Source organism: Lutra lutra, chromosome 12, assembly GCF_902655055.1.
Source record: "Lutra lutra chromosome 12, mLutLut1.2, whole genome shotgun sequence".
Lineage (NCBI taxonomy): Eukaryota > Metazoa > Chordata > Mammalia > Carnivora > Mustelidae > Lutra > Lutra lutra.
This window is the reverse complement of record NC_062289.1, coordinates 91,358,879-91,378,673: the sequence shown is the minus strand read 5'-3', so window position 1 is coordinate 91,378,673 and position 19,795 is coordinate 91,358,879. Positions and strand designations below refer to the sequence as shown.

At 49.3% G+C, this 19,795-nt stretch overlaps 1 protein-coding gene across 4 annotated transcripts in view; it reads left to right on the top strand.

Moving 5' to 3' along the window:
• KSR2 (kinase suppressor of ras 2) overlaps positions 1-19,795 on the top strand; it is a 416,724-nt gene that overhangs the window by 288,327 nt on the left and 108,602 nt on the right. For all 4 annotated transcript variants that reach the window (XM_047698076.1, XM_047698073.1, XM_047698075.1 and 1 more), the window contains exons 6-7: positions 11,939-12,008; positions 15,395-15,478. In XM_047698076.1, coding sequence (XP_047554032.1) covers positions 11,939-12,008; positions 15,395-15,478 — 154 coding nt within the window. The remainder of the gene's footprint in view (positions 1-11,938; positions 12,009-15,394; positions 15,479-19,795) is intronic.

Below are 19,795 nucleotides of genomic sequence, written 5' to 3'. Positions count from 1 at the left end.
TATCTTTGTGGTCTGAGATGGCTCTGCATTGCTGTCCGAGACTCCAGGCTGCCTCTCCTCGGGGCTCCTCTCCCAGGAAGGGTGCATAAGAGGACTCCCTTACCGACTTTGCTAATGGGCTCCCTTCCTCATTATCTGAAGAGAGACCATAATGCTCACAAGAGGAGGCTCCCCAGTTAAGGAGATCAAGGTTCAGATCCCAGAAGAGCATTTTCCTTAGCTGACCCCCAACCTGAGTTTTGCAAGATGAGATAGTTGGTGCTTAACTCATAGGGCAGGCTGGTCACTTATTCATTCACTCATTCATTCATTCATTCATTCAGGAAATCTCTGGAAGTGCCACTCTGCCCCTCATTGTGCTGGTAGCTGAGGAGGCAGGAGAGAATGGAGGAGACATGGTTTGTTACAGTCAGTGAGTGAACACATGTCAAACACTTAGGTCAGGGGATCCCCAGACTTGACGGCACCTTGGTATTACCTGGAGATCTTTTAAAATTTTCAAAGCCAGGCCATACCCCAGCACAGTTAAATCAAAGATCAGCAAACGTCACAGCAGAGCCACATAGAAAATATTTTAGGCTTTACAGGGCCTGTGTCTCTGTCATGGCTGCTCAGCTCTGCCCTTAGAGTACAAAGGCAGCCATAGACACTGGGTGTGGCTGTGTGCCAATAAAGCTTTATTTACAAAACAGACCAGGGGGCCAGTTGCATGGCCCAGGGGTCAGGCTTTGCTGACTCCTGCATTAAGCCACAATGTGGGGGAGGAGCACAGGCATTGGATGATTCCAGCATGCTGACAGTTTTGGGATGTGGCTTGGGCAATGCCTGGTCCGTGTTAGCCCTTAATAAAACTGTTTATTATTGCTGCAGCTCAGAGAAACAGTTAGGGGTGGAAATAGGACAGTAACCCTTGTCTCTAACTCCAGACCACATTCTTTTGATCACTCTGCTTCTCTGTTTGAGGCTCTCAGAGCCTTGGTTTCTTCCTCTGTAAAATGGGATCAATACGAGACTTCCCTGATAGGGTTCCTAAGAGGACTGAATGTACAAATTGACTTACATGGCAAGTCTGCCCTCAGGAGGGACTGTATCAGTGGTTCCAATAGAGGCGGGAGTCAGGAGGAGCTGAAAATGGTCCAGGGGTCCCAACCCTGGCAGAACTGAGGAAACCCTGGGGCCCTGGACAGACAGGCATGTGGGGACAGATTTGGGAGAGGAAAGGCTGGGCTCCATTTTTGGTCAGATGGGCTCTGTTTGGTCCTCTGCCCCAGTTGAGGTCCCAACCCCGAGTCAGAGCTTGAGGGCTGGGGCAGAGTAAGGGTTCCTCGCTTCCCAGGACCCCTGACAGGCCAAGGCCCTGTAGGGCATGAAGAAGTGAAGCCTTCATTCAGAGGGTTGGGCTGCTGGCTTAGTTTTGCTGGAGTTAGCAAGGAAAACTTTCACCTCTTAGCTCTAAGCCGAACTCGGCATGGGTCACTGGACACATAAGGATGAATCATTAGCTGCTTTTACTCTCTAGGAACTCAAGGTCAAGGGTGATAGGGAGAACAGAGTCCTAAGCAGAGGTTCTCCATGTGATGAGGCAGCTGGCCTGGAGGGATAAGCACACGATGCTAAGATAGGGTCGTGGCAGGGGCATTGACCCCCTGTGCATTCAGGGAGGGCTTCCTGGAGGAGCCACCCCCCTGAGCTGGGTCTTGGAAGAGGAATTGCATGAGCATTGGGGAAGGGATATGGCAGCCTGTTCTAGAAAGAGAGAACAGCATCTTTGAAGGTAGGAGGTGGGAAATAGCAGATCCATGGTGTGAATGGGACTCGGGGAGGGCTGGATGGGGGCTGGAGACAGGAATGGGGCCATGAGCAGTTTGGAGCCGGCACTGGGCCCTTACCTCTCTCCTGATGCCTTCCAGATGCATGGGGGCATTTTTGTTCTCTTTGGCCAAGATCAGCACATTCTTCCTCCCCATCTGACCTTTCTCTGTCACTTGAGTGGTAGATATGACCTATAACAGAGGTCCTGGAGACAATGATAATGGACACACCAAGCCCACTCTCAGGATCATATTTAAGGAAACTGCATCCCTCCCCCGCCCCAACACACACACACACACACACACACACACACACACCCAAACTCCTTATTGGTCATTTATTTCCCAAATAAACCAAGGTGGGTCCATTGTCCTAATGAGATTCTTCTGGATTTCTAGATAAGATTTTATTTCCTTTTTGTATTTCAATTTTATTATCTTATATAAACCACTTTTGACATTTTAAGATAACCCCTCCCTTTCCACATCAGAGCAGAAAAAATAACAAGAGGAAATTTGAGGAGAGGGTTTGGGGTAGGGATATGAGAAGGAGAAAAAAAAAACAGATTTCCCCAGTACATCTTATTTTTTGAGGGAATACTGATCATTAATACCATCCCCCTCCCCCGCTCCAATCTGTGGGGTAGTGGCTCATGGAATTCGAGGCCCATTGCCCCACTTTCCCTGTATGCCCCCCCATGAGCCCCCACTTCTTCCCACACGCACTCCCCCCCATTGTTAACAACTTGGATTCTCCATCCATCATCCCCACTGGGAAGATAATTACTCGCGTGGCACCCGGGTCTCCCATTGTTTGGTTACGAGGTTAAAAATCCCTGATACACTTTAATAAATTCAGCAGCGAGCACATTATAAAATGTAATTAAATGCCTCAGCCATCCTCTCTTTCTTTACCGGCAGTGAAATTTAATTGAGGCCACCTGAGGGGCTGAAATAAATCACAGGTGATGACTCCAGGATTCACATCCCTCTCCGGGAGATGGAGTGATGGCATCACGGTCCACACGCTGATTTGTGGGCAATTCAGGGGATCCTAGCTTGGCAGGGACCCACGAGGACTCAGACCCAAGATAGTGATGGCCTTTTTAAAGGGGGAGAATGATTTTAGTTTGTCCACTAGATCTCGAAGCTGCTTCCTCTTTGGCTTCAATAATTTTTACACTTGATCTTAGCCAAAAGGCTGAGAAGCAATGGCTTCAATAATTTTTTAAAAAATTATAACTTGGGGTCAGGAAGAATGGGTGTAGAGAGCTTTGGTTGGGTCTCCCTCTCATGTCTTCCCCTCCTACCCTGTGTCTGCACTTTCCTGCCTCTTGGCCCCACATATCAGCCCTCCATCTGCTATGCTACCATTTGCTCAGTGCCCTGACTGCTCATCCATCCTATAAAGGTAGGCTTCTACCTGGAGACACTCTTCAGGAGCCACTTTCTTGGTCTCTCCCCCTTGGCCATGAACAGCACCACTGCCCCTCCAACTGTAACTTACACATCCTCAAGGTCTTCTCTCTGCCTTGATAAAATGACAACTGAATAATCATATTAATGAGCTCAGTCGGAAGCAGCAAGAGAAGAGTTAATTTTCCTTCCCCTCTGCCTTCACCAGCTGACATGGATTTCAGCAGTGGCAGATAATCAAAGACAGACCTCCCAACGGATTCTTCTACCAGAAGACGGGGAAAGCGAGACTGTTGGGGGTTAGAATCTTAGCTGGATTGCATACTGTGCCTCGCTCCTCTCTTCTGTAGAATGGGCATTTTACAGGTGACAAGGCCCACAGGGTGCTAGCACAAGGTGAGCAGAGGGATGCCGCAAGCGGTCATGCCCATTTTGGCTTGGAGAGGGCAGGGCATCTGTCCAAGAATTCATACCACATAAGTGGCAGAAATGGGTCTACAGTCCAGGCCTTTTGGCTTCAGAGAAAAAAATCGTTCTCAATGGATATGTATACTGAATAACCACAAGGTATACATTAAATATCTTACAATTTTGTCAGGTACACCTCAAAAGAACTGGTGAGGAAACAAGGAGAAAAAAATCTCTCACCCAAGGAAATGAGTTACACAGCCCTAAATCAGAGGTTAACACACTTTTCCTGTAAAGGGCCAGGTAATAATAACTTTTGGCTTTGTGGGCCATACCCTCTCTGTCTCGGTGACTTCTCTCTGCCGTCCTAGGAGGAAGCGGTCACAGATGATATGCAAATGAGCGGGTGTGGCGGAGGCTGATCAAGCTTTACCTAGAAAACCAGGTGGTGGGCTGGATTGGCCCTGGGGGTTCTTGTGTGCCAAGCCAGGCATTCAGCCTTCCTCCTTGGAGAGCTTCATCCTGTTCTAACTGGTGTGTGAATCCTAGAGACAATAGTAACAGTAATGCATCCAGCATTTGTGTCCAACTACATTAGTCCTACTCATCCTCCTCGCAAGCCTGTGAGGGAGATCTGACTCCCTTTTCCCAGCAGTCAAAAAGGAGACTCGGAGGTAAAATGGCCCCAAGCCTCCTGGGGAAGAAGTGGCAGAGCTGACCTCTGAACACAGGGTCTGCTCTCCGCGGATTCCCACACTCTCTCTCTTACTCCAGTGGGCAAGCTGATGACCAGGAAGCCCTTCCCATTCAGAAAGTTGTTTCCAAGGGAGTTCCACATGCAGGACCTCCCTTACACGCCATACACGTGTGGATCGGTGTGACCTTGATACCTCCGTTCCTGCAGCCCTCCTATTTCTAGACAGAGAGCTTTGCCATGCTCTTTATTTTGACTCAATGCCATGGGAATCCCTGATTCTCCTCTGAATGCTCTCTTCCATCAGGAGCAAACAGCACTGTCCTCGCTCACCCCTCGCATCTCTAACTGATGTTAGGTCCCCTTCCCCCATCTATTTCTTCCCCCAGGACAGGGGCACCTGGGTGGTGGTCTTATGTAGACACTGACGAGTGCCAGGTGGCTCCCGGGATGCGTCCATAACCATTGAGGGCCCTATAGATAATGAAATTTGGATCTGGGGAAATGGCTTGTAGTTGTCTCAGCAAGAGAATGATGTCCAAATATGCAAAGAAACCCAATTTGGCTTTAAAGCACCACGGAACTGTAACCTTTAGAGACAGCACATAATTAAAGAAACTTTTAGATCTGATCTATTTGAATTGGATATTAAAGCAAACAGCGTTATTCCCTGCTATGTGAAGAAAATCGCGAGCGGCTTTAGCCAGGGACTGGCCCCGTGGATAAATCCGGAGGGATTTTAGCTGGCGAGTGGCCTGTGACCCCAAAAGAAAAGTTTTATGGCCTAAGTTTTATTAGTTTCTGGTATCTTTGAGCCCAAAGAATTTGCTACTTGATCTGAATGCAGCTCTGTTGTTAAGAACTCACTCTGGCTATCATGCCCCTGGGCCAGAAGCTTAAGGGCAGCTTGGAACTTCCATTTTATTTGTGGTGTTTCTGAGGATGAGCTCTCAGGGTCTGACTGCCCTTGCTCAAGCCCCAGCTCTCCCAGCGAAGATGGAGTTATGGAGATTAAATGAAATAACACATCCAAAGCACTTAATCTAGTTCTGCCATGCAGTAGGTGCTCAATTAATGTTAGCTGTGATTATTAATAGTTTTCTAGGCTCAGAGGTCTTTATCTCCATGGAAACCTTCTATCCGAGAAGGTTGAGAGGCTCCGAGGCGGCAACAGAGAGCTGCTGTGGTCTTTTCTACCTCCAGGACTGAATCACTTAGACCATAATTCTCACACCTGCCTCGGAAGGAGACACGCTATCAGAAGATAGTGTGGTGCAGGGATGCAGGAAACCTGAGTTCAGTTCCAAAGTACGCCAAATATCGCGTGGGACTTTGAACAATTAACGTTGTCATTTTCCTTACTTCTAAGCTAGGAATACAACCTCATAGGATTGTTTGGATTAAGTAAAAAGTGGCTCCAAGAGGCCTATCCCCGCTTGGGATTCATACAGAGAGAGAAGACCAAGCATTGCTCCCGTGCCTGGCCGTGGACTGATTACCCTGGGGTGTGGATTTCTTACTTGGGCGCTGCAACTGGGATCATGACAGCTCAAGTGGGAAAGCCCTGGGCTGGGGAAAGAATAGCTTTGTAATGGTCAGGGCTGATGCTTTGGACCCCGCTGTGGGTGGGGAGTTGGAGGATAAGGGAGGAGGGATTAGGTGCGGGGGTGAGGTGGGAGTGGGGGCTCCTATTTTTGTCCCAGCCTGACAGGCTGTTCTCCGCTTGGCCACCAGAGGGGGCCCTTCAATGAGTGAGCCCACCCCACCTTCACCCCAGCATCTAGCCTCTGTTCTTTTATTTTTAATTAATTAATTAATTAATTAATTAATTAATTTGATAGAGAGAGATACAGCAAGAAAGGGAACACAAGCAAGGGGAGTGGGCGAGGGAGAAACAGGCCTCCCGCTGAGCTGGGAGCCTGATGCCAGTCTTGATCCCAGGACCCTGGGATCATGACCCGAGCCGAAGGCAGCCACTTAACAACTGAGCCACCCAGGTGCCCCTACCCTCTGTTCTAATATACTTGGGGGTTCCCATCGCCTTAAAACAAATCCCGAAGTCCGTGTTTTATTTCCATTATGAAATCTATCACTGTCTGAAATTACCTTGGGTTTTTATTTGTTTACTCACTATCTGACTCCAGGTTCAGAAAATTTAATTATCCTGTTCACCATACACCTAGCTCCTAAAACCGTAACCCAGCACAACAAAGGTGCCATGTTGGTTTCCTACAGCTGCACTAACAAATTACCACAAACCCCAGTGACTTCGAAAACACCAATTTATTACCTTACAGTTTGGGGGAATTAAATGTCCAAAGGTAGTCTCCTAGGGCCGAAGTCAGGGTATGTCGGCAGAGCTGGTCCCTTCTGGAAGCTCCAGGGGAGAATCCATTCTCTTGCCTGTTCTAGCTTCCTTGGCTGTTGGCCTTCTCCATCCTCAAAGCCAGACCCTCCCGCCTCCCTCTTGATACCTAAGGACTCATGATTACTTTGGGCCCGCCTGGGTCATCCTTAATTTAATCACACCAGCAAAAATCTCTTCTGCCTGTTGGGTGACTTACCTACGGGTTCCAGGGATTAGGACTTCTTGGGGAGGGGTGCGGGCATGATTCTACTCATGAAAATATTGCTGGCTAACTGCAGGGGTGACGGCTGAAATGAACAGCGTACCCTTACACCACCCGCCAGGCCTCTGACAGCTCTTCCCTGAGCATGTTAAGGGTCAATGTTCAGCGTGTCCTTTGCTCCTCCCAGGCAGAGATAGGAGGCAGGGATGCTCCAGGATGGGTTGAACTCCATGTAGCTAGAGAGCCGCCTGGACTAGAAGCGTCTGGTTTGTTCCTGTCTGCGTTTCTAATCCCAACTCAGTTACTAGCTATGGATGATGGCTTAGTACTTCTAAGCCTCAGTGTTCCTGTCTGTGAAATGGGGATGAAAGTGGCCATCATTTATTGAACCCAAGCTCTGGTGACCTGAATTAAAAACCCCAGTCCCGGCCTTTATTTGCTGTGTGACCTTGGGCCAATGGCGTGACTTCCTGATTTACCTCTTGGTGAGATGGAGCTAACCCTAACAGCTGTTGTGTTCCATGCATCACAGGCCGCAGGGGATGGATTACATGACGTCACATCCAGAAAGGGCTTATTTGGGCACTAGAGCTTGGCACACCATCGTACTCAACTCAACAAAAAGCAGATCTATCATTATTTTTCTCATTTCTTTTCTTCTTTGTCTTTGTCTTTGTCTTCACCATCTTTTTTTCTCATACTTTTTCTTTTCCTCTTCCTTTGCTTTATATCCCCTATTTTTACCTGGTGTCTCTGTGTTAAATGTTTTTAAATATTTTCCACACACCAGGGGTGCCTGGTTGGCTCCGTCATTAAATGTCTGCCTTTGGCTCAGGTCATGATCTCGGGGTCCTGGGATCGAGTCCCGCATCGGGCTTCCTGCTCAGCGGGAAGCCTGCTTCTCCCTCTCCCATTCCCCCAGCTTGTGTTCCCTCTCTTGCTAGTCTCCCTCTATCAAATAAATAAATAAAATCTTTAAAAAAATATTTTCCACACACCTGACTTCTTTTGGCCTGAGTTCCTTCCTGCCAGGTCAGAGCCCAAGCTTCTCATTTCAAAGCTCTACATAACGTGAATGCTTTATTAATGCCGGTTCCTTGTGTCAGGGCTTCTGTCTGTCCGTCTGGCTCCTGAGGGGGTTTCAAAGACTGAGGGTCCTGGTTTACCCCCTTTCTGTAGAGAGGAACAGCTGAGAGACCATAGAGAGAGACCTGTGGAAGGGGAGACGGACCCTCCTTCCCTCCACCGCTCCCTTTCTGTGCACTGGAAATGAAAACATCTGAGAAGAGATTTCTATTATTCTACCCCTGGGACTGAAGGCACCAGGGACACGCACAATTCTGTCTCCGTGTCTGCATGACTTGTTATCAGAAAATTAGAGTAGAAAAGAAGCTTTTGTTCAGCTATGGAGACATCTTAATAGGCGCTTTGATTGTTAAACAGAAGTTTCTGTATCAGTTTAATTGCTGTAAATGCTGTTTGCCTTCTCTGTTATGATAAGGCCTGGATTTTCATAGATTTCCACCACCCCCCTTCCCTTTAAACAGTTTTCCTTTGCTTTTAGGCTCAAGTTGGCAAGTTTAATGAAATCCACACGGAGAAAGTAAAGCGAGGATCTCAAAGTTCAGGTCTGCACACCCACGTTCGAAGCCGCGTGCTGGTTATTACTGCTTGAGACTGATGACGCTGTAACTGTGCAATGTAATTGACAGAATTCACCCCTTCAACCAGAAGGAAATGAAACCAAACGACTAAACTTAATTACTTCTACTTCTTGAGAAGGTGCTGTAATTGAGAATAACAGCATAACTGGGATATGAATCTGAAAGTGAGATGTGCTTATAATAAAAGAGGATTTGCTCTCGGCTGACTTGAGCCTCGGAAGTACCATGTTGGTTTCTTGGGGTTGGTGGTAGGGGGATTCGAGGTGGTTAGGAAAGTGGAAAATATCTAGATCAGGGCTTCTCAGCCTTAGTGCTTTTGACATTGGGGGCTGGTTAATTCTTTGATGGAGGGGCTGGCCTGCACGTTATAGGATGTTGACCCGAATCCATGGCCTCCACCCACTGGGTGCCAATAACACCTCCTAACCCTGCTGTGACAACCATTGCCCGATGTCCCTTGGGAGGCACAGGTTACCTTGGCTGAGAATACTGGTGAAGGGGCTTTTGCAGGACTTACGAGGAATGGCAGAATTACTCTGTGAGGTTCTACTGTGCCTAGCTGTGTGACCTCTAGCACGTTACTGCATCTCTGAGCTCTGTGTCTTGTAGGGAAGAACAAGGCCATTGACTGCACCGAGACATAGTTTCCTGGTCTACACTGCACAGCCTAATGCCTAACACATACTGAGCAATCAGTTAACTCACGCTTCCATCATAATACACTTGGACTCAGCAAACATATAAGAAGGACTTGCTTTGCTTCTGGTGATGCAAAGATGAGGCTGGGGTCCCCGTCCTTGCAGGAGGGGCACATGTACACAGACTTGTTGGTTCTACCTTATTCTTCACCCATGGTGGACATCGCTGATCAATCTTGGTGTTCTTTCCTGTTGGGCCTCAGTATCTTTCTCGACACACTTTTCTAGAGAGCCACTACGAATGTCCCATGAGATGAAGCCCAGTCGGCACTTCTAGTTTTGTAGATTTCCCGTGAGGAGCCAGTGCATCAGAGCTAATGAGCGCTTTCTCTCCAGCCAGCTGTCCCATCTGCACCTGCCCTGGCGCTGGGGAAAGCATTTTAAGGAGTTAGAAAGTAGCATCCGTCTTCCCAAAACAGACTTAAGTCCCCAGAGGAGCTAGGAATGGAAAGAATGCTCTCGTTCACTCCTTTTTTAAAATCGTTTTTTCTTTCTTGTCCTTTTTGTTTCCCTCAGAAACTGAAACAAGTGGGAAGATGGCTTGGATTGGGTGACATTTAGCTTTTCGTTAAACTGGAGGAAATTCCACTGGCTATGACTCTGATTGATACACCATACTGCTCCTTGAGTGGCTTTTCTCTGCCCTTTGGACTTGGAAAATCATTAGTTCTCCCAGAAAGGGTCCCAGCATTACAAGGGCAGAATTGGGGTTTCTGGAAACAGCTTTCAGATGGCTGTCAACAGTGTCCTTAGACAGAAGAGAGGAGGGAGTGGGTTGGAGGTTAAATGCTCTCTGATCGGTTCAGACATGACCAGCTCCCGGGGAACATACCACCCCGGAACGATGGCTGTGTAAAATGGGATAGGCGTGTGTTAGCCCCGAAAACAGGGAGCTGGCTCCATCTGTCTGGCCTGTGAAAGGAGAGCTGGTGTGTTGGTCAGCCACTTGCTTCCTCTCTGCCTAGCTGGTGGAGATTTCACACGCAGTGCAGCTTTCACACCTCTTCAGGGCCTTCGAGGTCGAGGAGGAGGGATGTGAGGTGGAGTGTTAGTGGAAGTCCCCGGGATTTAGCTTAAGGCATGAAAAGAAAGACCAGATGGGGACAGGCATTCAGTCTGAAGTCCGTGTGATTTATGATTTCTTGCTCATTCCCATCCATCCATCAGTCTATCTATCCATCTTTTTATCCATCCGTACATATATCTACCCACCTACCAATTCATCCACCCACCTACCCATCCATCACCCATCCACCCTTCCATCCATCCATCCATCCACCCATACACCCATCCACCCATCCACCCATCCACCCATCCATCCATCCACCCATCCATCCATCCATCCATCCATCCATCCATCCATCCACCTATCCACCCATCCTCCCATCCATCTATCCACCCATCCATCCATCCACCCATCCACCCATCCACACATTTACCATTCCAACCACCTTCCTACCCACCTATCCATCTACCTACTTACCTATATTTCTACCTACCTATCCAACCATTTGTCCACCTGACTATCCAAATATTCATCCATCCACCCATCCACTTACCAATCCATGTATCCATCCATCCATTCATTCATCCAACTACCCACCTACCCATCCACCCATCTACCTGCTCATCTGACCATCTACCCACCTATCCAAACATTCATCCACCATCCCTCCATCCACTCACTTACCAATCCATTTACCCATCTGTCCATACATCCAGTCACTCTTGCATTCACTCCTCAACCCATCCACTTACTTTTTTTTTTTTAAGAGAGAAGTGGGGAGAGGGGAAGAGAAAGAGGGAGAGAGAATCTTAAGTGGGCTCCACACCCAGCATGAAGCCTGAAACGGGGCTCACTCTACAACCCTGAGATCATGACGTGAGCTGAAATCAAGAATCAGATGCTCAGATGCTTAACCAACTGAGCCACCCAGGCGACCCTCTATCCACTTATTTTAGCATGAGTTTAAGTGGTACGTGGTTGGACATATTTTAAAGGATCAGTGACAATATACAGAAAGTGACATTAATTTTCAATATAGAGTGTGTTTTTAAAATAAGTGTATTTAAACAAACAAAGAGCGTTACCTTAAGATAATAAATAATTTTTATGGGCTTTACGGGACAGGACAAAACAGGGAAAGTGGTGTATCCGTGCCTGGCATTTGGAATCTACCATTTTAGAACTTTGCACACATTTCTAGAGTCTCTCAAATCTGGATTCACAGCTGCTGTGCATTCTCCAAGGTGTATGACCTTGCACCAAAGACTTCCTTGCTCCAAACCTCAGTGGTGTTGTCTGTAGGGTGGGGATGCTAACCACCCCTTTCTTTGGGGTCGTTTTGAGCATGTAATGAATGAAAGCATGTGAGTCACTTGCCACATGCCTGGCACACACTAAGCACCCCATAAATGGAAGCAATGCTCATTTTTATTCTTGCCACAGCTGGCTTCTTTAACGGCACTCTCTAGCTGCCCTGCTCAGGAGATCTTGCTTCAGTCAAAGTAACACATGTTAACCCAGTGTTCCATTTGGCTTCGGTTTAGCAAGTGATGTTGGTGGTCACTGAAGCCGGCGAGCCTCCCTCTTCCTCCCAGGGCTTGGCTGGAGCCCGCCCCAACCTCTGACCCTCTGTGTAATGGGCTCTTCTCCTCCTCTCTCCTCTCCCTGCAGACACGCTGTCCGTGCCGCGCTGGTCCCCGCAGATCCCTCGCAGAGACCTCGGCAACTCCATCAAGCACAGGTAGGCTGGATTCCTTTGGGCACCGGGGCCCACCTCCCGGCACAGTGAAGGCTGGGATCTTCGGCCGCCAGGGGGGGAAAGGCTGGGCAGACATTTTGCTCCAGCTCCTGTGTCATCATGCCCCTCTCTCCTCTGCCAAGCGAAACCTCATTGTGGCATCTTATTAACCTGGGCCTGGTAAAATCAGCAGGTAATGGTTAGAAAGCCAGAGCTTTGGAGTCCGACTTTCCTGTGTTCCAATCCCGGCTAGTAAAGCTTTGCAACCTTGAGGAAGTTACTTAACCTCTCTGAGGCTCAGTTCTCTCATCGGGTAATTCTGCCTACCCGTAGGTGTGGTGAAGGTCAAATGAGATAATATATGCCAAGTGCCAAGCAAAGGGTGTATAATAATCACTCAGTAAACGGTACCATTGTCAAACAAGTGCCTTACATTCCTAATTTTGGGTTTCCCCTCCCAGAAGACAAGATTTCATACTGAACTCAGAGGTGCTCATTCTCTGTTGAGATGTAGGTCAGTCCAGAGCTCCAGCCCTGTTGGGTCCATGGAAATAACCTCCCCAGGGGTATATCTGTCCTTTCAGGAAGGAGACTTGTATCTACTAAACATTCCTTGTAAGAAGTTCATTAACTTTTCAGCTTTAACTTTCTACATTTTATGTCGTTATACTCACAGTCTCCCATAAGCTCAGTGGGGTAAGTAGCACAAGTGTGGTCATGTCCATTTGACAGATAGGGAGACTGAGGCCCTGCACGACTAAGTGATGGGCCTTCAAGCTAATTAAACCTTGCACTCTGTGTTTTTCGGACACTGCTGCTCAGAGTTTTCTTTGTACCGAGGCCTCTGGGAAGTGGCCGAGGGACCTGTGCACTCATTCATGGATTTCTTGGCGCTAGTATTTGTAGAGCATATCTGTGCCTGGGTAGCAGCACCGCGCAAGACCTAGGGCCTGTGCCCTTGTGGAACTCGCGGTCCCGTGGAGGGTTGGAGGGCTAACAGACTGCGACGGTACCTGGGAACGGTGCTACAAGGGTGGGGGCAGTATCAGGGGCAGACGGATCGCCATTGGGGGTGCGGGGCCAGGCGGAACGAGCACACTCTCCCGGAATGGCACCTTGTGAACAGTTTTTGAAAGAAACATGTTGACAGGATAGTTGTTAAGACTAAATGAAGAAACGGTGGAGGAAGCCGCGAGAAATACGTGATAGACTCGTCCGTGGTCAGGCGGGAGATGCAGCGAGAAAGGCATCAAAGAGAACAGTCCTGTCTGTTTGCTTCCCCACTGCCTCGGGCACAACTGCACCTCTGGGTTGGCCACACCCCTGGCTCAACTCCACCCCTCGGTTGGTCCCACCTCTGGGTTGGCCACACCCCTGGCTCAACTCCACCCCTCGGTTGGTCCCACCTCTGGGTTGGCCACACCCCTGGCTCAACTCCACCCCTGGATTGGTCCCGTCCGGACTCAGCTCCATCCCTGGATAGGCCACAGCCCTGGCTCAGCTCCACCCCTGAATTAGTGCTGCCGCTGGCCAGCTCAGCCCCTGAATTGGCCCAGCCTCTGGCTTAGCTCCACCCCTAGATTGGTCACACCCCATCTTAGCTCCACCCCTAAGTCGGCCACACCCTTGGCTCAGCTCCGCATCTAGATTGACCCCATCTCTGGCTCAGATCCACAGTGGGTTCAGTAGACCCCTGCTTAGCTTCATCCAGTATTGGTCGCACCCCTGGCCCGGCTTCACCCCTGGACTGACCCTGCCCCTAGCGCAGCCTCGCCCTCTTGCTCGGCGTTATCCTGCGGCTCTAGCGACCTAGAGTGTTTTAGATCTGGTTCTACCTCGTCCTCAGATACTGATTCCCAGAGGCAGGATGATGATCTTGGGCATTAGAAAGGTCTTCTTGGAGGAGCCGGGACTTGGGATGCCCTGTTACTCTTTTGTCTCACCCTGTGTTTCTCCCCGGGCTCCATGCCAGGAGGAGGAGACCTAGACTCACCCCAGCCTTGGTGAAGAAATGAAATTAAAATCCCATTCCCTCCACCGTCCTCAGAGCCACCCCAGCCAGAGTTCAGGAGGAGAGAGAGCTGATCCCAGAGATGGGAGAGGACTGGAAAAGAAAGAGAACTCTAGGCTCCAAGGCTCGTGCTGCCCGCCCACTGTCCCCACACAGTGGGCTGGTTGCAGGGCGGCGGGGCGCGGGGGCGGGGGGGGGGCCGGGCGGGGACCACAAGCCTATTCTCTTCATCCCCGAGAGCTGCCAAATGGCACAAGGTAGGGCCTGCCAGACTTGCTGGCCCCGTGGAAGAGACAGAAAAAGACTAAACCACCCCCCAGTCCAGACTGGAGAGGAAGTTTCCTCAGTCACAAGAGTCCCCTTTCCAAACATTACTGTTTGCTTCGATACACAGGCTTTGGGCTGCGGCTGGTCCCGCTCGGAGGGTGACTGACCCAAATCAAGCATGTTGGTACCGCAGAGGGATGCAGCCTTGCCCTCAAAGTTCTCAAGCACCGAGTTACATAATCACTTCTGATTTTCATTTTGACACTCGGAGGCAGAGGAGATTAGATACAACTCCTGCGGAAGGTGGCAAAAATTGAAAATGAAAATTAACTCTGACCCGGCAACCTTCAGCACTTTTCTGGGGCCAGGCCCGCTGCTGTCTGGTATCTCCTGAGGGAAGAAAGCACCCCGGTAGCAGCGAGAGCCCCTGGAAGTTAATGTGATGCACCTCTGTTCCCGATGGTTCCCTCTCCCTAGCTGTCTATCGGAGCCCTCCCAACTGCCTTGCGTTTGCCGCAAGGCAAGCGGTGGTGATTGGCGAGGAGGATGAGCTCACCGCCTACAAGAGCTTTCACTTTGGGGACCCTCTTCTCAAGTTTGAGGCCTCAGCTCTTCTGGGGGGGGAGGCCCCCATCAAAGTGTCCCAGATGATGTGACTGGCAATGAGGGGGTGATGGGTGGGCTCCTGGGAGCCCCCACCTTGCTTTGTGGTTCTCTGAGGACAGCTCTAGCCCCATCCATCGCCCCATCCCAGCACTGAACTCGGCACATAGCCTGGCACCAGGCAAGACTTGTCACAAATGTCCAGGTAATAATGAAGTTACAGCCCAATTGAGTGAGCCCTTACTATATGCCAGGCGGTGGGAGGCCCTTGACATGCATGGCCCGTTGGGTCCCCCCAGTCACCTGGGACATTGGTTATCATCCCTACTCTACAGACAGGGAGACCAAGTCTCCAGTGGTCTGGACAACTTGATGAAGTCACACGTCTTGGAAGAAGCAAGACTAGAATCCGGGGCCTGTGTGCTTCCTCTTGAAGCAGTTCATCCTTGTAGAGATAGCCCGGTCACCGCGACCTTGCCCTTGAATGTTTTCTGTCTCTCTTCCATAGGTTTTCCACCAAGTACTGGATGTCTCAGACGTGCACAGTCTGTGGGAAAGGAATGCTTTTCGGCCTCAAGTGTAAAAATTGCAAGTAAGTGGCTGCATCCAGAAATGTTTTCGTGGTGTCTGGGGTCCACGGGAGCCGTGCTGGGCTTTGAAATAGCTTACAGAGGTTTGATTTCTTGGATCTCTGGAGGATCGCTTGCTCCATGTTTCAGAACCATGTCTTAGGGGAACCTCTACCTTTGGGGAAGGGGTCAAGGAGGGCAATTTGGAGGAAACAGCAGAGTCGTTGGATGATGTGGAAAATGTGGAAAACCGTTTGCCAAGGCACCGCCGTATTTGCACATTTGTAGCCTCTAAGATCAGGGGTTGGTCCACTTTTGGTCCAGTTGGCTGAATAGTAAACACGTTAGGGTCTGCAGACCCAACGGCTCAACGCTGCCCCGTAGCAGAAGAGCCGTCACAGACAGTATGTCAACGAACAGGTGTGACACGTTTATTTATTCCAGTAACACCTTATTCACAAATACATGCTACAGGCCGGCTTTGGCTCGTCACACGTAGTTTGCCAATTCCTGAGTTAGAGTTTGTGAAGTCCTTTCCCCCTTTGTTTTTTCTCCTCCGAGGAGGGCATCCTGATTCTCCGTGTTTTACAGATGTGAAAGCCGAGTCTCAGCCAGGAGAAGCCCCTGCTCGAGGTCACACAGTTCCGACCCCTCCCTCCTCTCCCCTCTGTGGCATCATGTTGGTCTCGAGTTCTGGTTGGGAAGGCTCGACCTTGCAAACCTCCCCGACTTGCACTCACCCGTGCCAGCTTGTGGCTGGCAAAAGGCAGGAAAAGTGGCAGAAAAAATGTCCGCCGTGGACTCTGTAGTCAGACTAAGATGGGTTCAAATCCTGGCTCTGTTCCGCTCTAGCTGTGACCTTGGACAAGTCACCCCACATTTCTCTTCCTCGGTTTTTTTTTTTTTTTTTTTTTTTTAATCTGCATGAAAAGAAGAATCCTCCTTCCTGCCTGATGTGGCGGTTAGCATCCAACAAATCAGGACTCAAAGACACAGCACAGTGCCAGGCTCAGAGTTCTGTCCTCTGTCAGAGGTCGGGAATGCCTTTCTGCCTGGACTCCCTCGCTCCTGCCGTAAGCGTGTGCGAAATACTTTTCTGGTCCAATTCCTGTAAGATTGTCAATAACATTTAACTATATTTGAGAATGCCACGTGAGAGTGCCTCTGTCTGCTTGATAGGAACGGTTCAATTGAGAAGAATGTAGGAATCTCTCTTTCCTTGTCCAGCCCAGGCTGGCCACACCCCCTTGGGCTCCTTCTGGCCTCCGCACATCCCTGCCCCTTGGTGGAGGGGACAGCAGCGGTGGCGAGCGCTTATTCTCCCCCTGGCTGGGTGTCTCATCTGAGTAACAGAGGTAAGGCTGAGCTCCCTTCCTTCCCGGAGTTGGGGAGGATTAATTAGCCATAAGGGGCCATAAGCTCCCAGGCATAAGGGGCAGTGGGGAGCAATGGCCCAGAATGACCGCCTTGGTCCCCCCTAGATCCTGGCTCTCAGGTGAGGGAGCCCTCAGGATGGCGATCCCTGGCCTTTCTGACTCTGAGAGGCTTGAGGCCAGGCCCTCGGGTGCACTGATACTCCCCACACACCAGCTGCCCCCGGGGGGCCTGTCTCATCCTTGCGTACTCACACCAGTCACACCGTGTTCTGAGGGAAGCGGCAGCTCTCACATCCTCACACCTGCAGAGTGGAGGCTTTGAAGTCGGGTAATTAGGTGACAGGGACGCAGCCAGGAGTCAGTGAGGCTGAACACTTCCTGAGCCGTTTTAATTTTCAGCCCGAGAGGCGGAACTCTGAGGCGGCCTTTGCTCTTGCTCCTTGTTCTAGAAGTAATGAAAAAGACTCAGACCCTGCTGGGGGTGGGGGAGGAGGTTGGAGGAGGGATGGGAACCGGTGGGGAGAAGCACGGGCTTTGGAAGTAGCCAGAACTGAATATGAGTCCCAGTCCCACTGCTGCATTCTCTGTATGAGCTTGAGCTGACGACTTCTCAGTCATCTTGGGGTTCAGTTTTCCACTCTGCAAAGTGGGTGTGATGCTGGCCCCTTCCATGGGGCTGTGGGAAGGAGCCAGTGAAATGTTCTCACCCCATATGACCATGTTCTGTCAAAGAACATTCTTCCTCACTCCACCTGGTGCAGAAATGGCTCCTGGGGTGTAAGAAGCAGAATTCAGCCGAGGTTGGATTGCACTGTTGATCTCACCAATTTGCTCGGCTCTTAGAGAAGCTTCCAGAACGGTGGAAGGAGAATCTGTAGTCGCTCCGAAGGTCTGGCATGCTTCCAGTATTTTGACATTTGTGTAACTACAACAATTTTGTGCTTGTGTAGCTGCAACAGAACTTGGGGAAGATGCACCTATAGAGAAATGAATTTTGGTAGAACTGAAGTGTGTGCGTAAAGAGCCATGACAGTTGACAGTGCAGAGCCGTGGCACCAAGAACCAGGAAGCAGCCTTTTGGGGGGAAAAATTGTTCATTTGCTCAGCTGTTTATTGAGCACCTACTATAATCCAGGCACGGTTCTAGGCTGAAGGGAAATCACAGTGACTAAAACACACAAAAGCGCTGCTCTCATGGAAAGTACGATGCCAGGGGAGAGGAGGGACAGTCAACAGACCAGCGAAATAGGTCATCTTTCTGTTAAGAGGATGCTAAGTGCAATGGAGAACAAAGCAGCGAGGGGAGTGAGGAGGGGCTGGGGGAAGGGCTAGGATTTGAATTAAAGTGCCCAGGGGAGATCTCACACTCCAATGGGAACTTGGGAAAAGTAGTAGTCTGGGGCACAAGTCATTTCCTGTTGTCCTAAAACATCCCAGAGGTGTGAGTTTCAATCTGCCCTGAAGACAGTGCCTCCCCCAACCCCAGTCCTGAAACCTAGAGCATTGGTGCTTCTGTTATTGCCAGAAACCTGCGGGGTGAAGGATAGGATTGGACCCATGTGGCTCCACGTGTGGTTCCTGGACCAGCAGCACCAGCATCACCTGGGAGCTGGTTAGAAATGCAGACTCTCAGACCCCGCCCAGACCTGTGGTATCATTTTAAGATTGTTCTAGTGATTCTTGTACATGTTAAGGTTGGAGAAGCACTGCTCTGAGTAGTCTCCAAATTCCTTGTAGAGCTGATTTTGTCTAGATCAGGGGTCTCAAACTCGAGTGTACATCAGAATCCCCTGGAGGGTTTGTTAAAACTCCTGGGCCTGCCCCAGAGTCTCTGATGTACCAGGCCTGGGGTGGAGCCCCAGAATTTGCATTTCTGCTAAGTTCCCAGGTGACACTGGTGCTGCTGGTCCTGGGACCGCATTTTGAGAATTTTATATAGAGCATTGCTGCTCTATATAAAAGTAGCAATTTGACAAAATCAAACTTTATTCTCCAGCCTGACATTTCAGTAGATGAGGTTTGCTTTTGGGGTTTTGATGTTTTTTTGTTTGTTGGTGGTAGTGGCGCCTTTTTGGTTTGTTGGTTTTTTGTTTTGTTTTTTTTTTTTGGTTTTGGGTTTTTGTGTGTTTGTTTGTTTGGTTGGTTGGTTTTTTGTTGTTTTTGGTTTTGTTTTGTTTTTGATTTTAAAGACTGGTCAATCTTTGCTAACTATTTTTTAGGCTTTTGTGTTATTTCATTTCTTGGCCTCATTCTGTAAACTTGAGTCTTGTTCATCATCATCTCATCCAGTAAGTATTTGTGTGATAAGCCAAAAGATAAGGCATGATTGGAATCCGGGGTTGTAGGTCACATGCATGCACCTGTATTTGAATCCTGACTCCACTACTAACAGTCATGTGACCACTTCTGAGCCCCATTTCCTCTTCTGTCAAAAGAGAAAAATAATATCTCCCTCACTAGATTGTTAAAAAAAAAAACCACAAACACAAAAAACCAAAAAGCCCCCCAAAACCCTAAGTGAGGTAAGTAAGGTAAAATGCTCAGCCCCCAGTACCTGGTGTATTATAAGAACATCATACATGAAAGCAAATACTGTTACTAAATTTATGGATTAATTTTGGGGTACCCCCCCTACCCAGGAAGCCAGGATACTCGCGAATGTCTAACCCCCTCTCCTCCTCCTTCGGCTTAATGGCCACTTCCTCCGGAATTATCATCAGCTGTCTTGTTGGCGTTCTGAATAGAGAGATTAGCAAACTAATAGGAAATTATGCTCAGAAAGCAATTTGCAGTTATCTAAATTGAGGACTTTTCATCTAATAGGTTCATGAGCGCGGAATGGAGTTTCGTTCTAAGTGGTCGGATGTCAGCACAATCCCCGTATTGTCTGATGACTGAGGATTCAGCTGCAGGAAGATGCTGATGGGTTTCCCAGCTCTCATTTGTGCGGTTATCTGCAGCTTT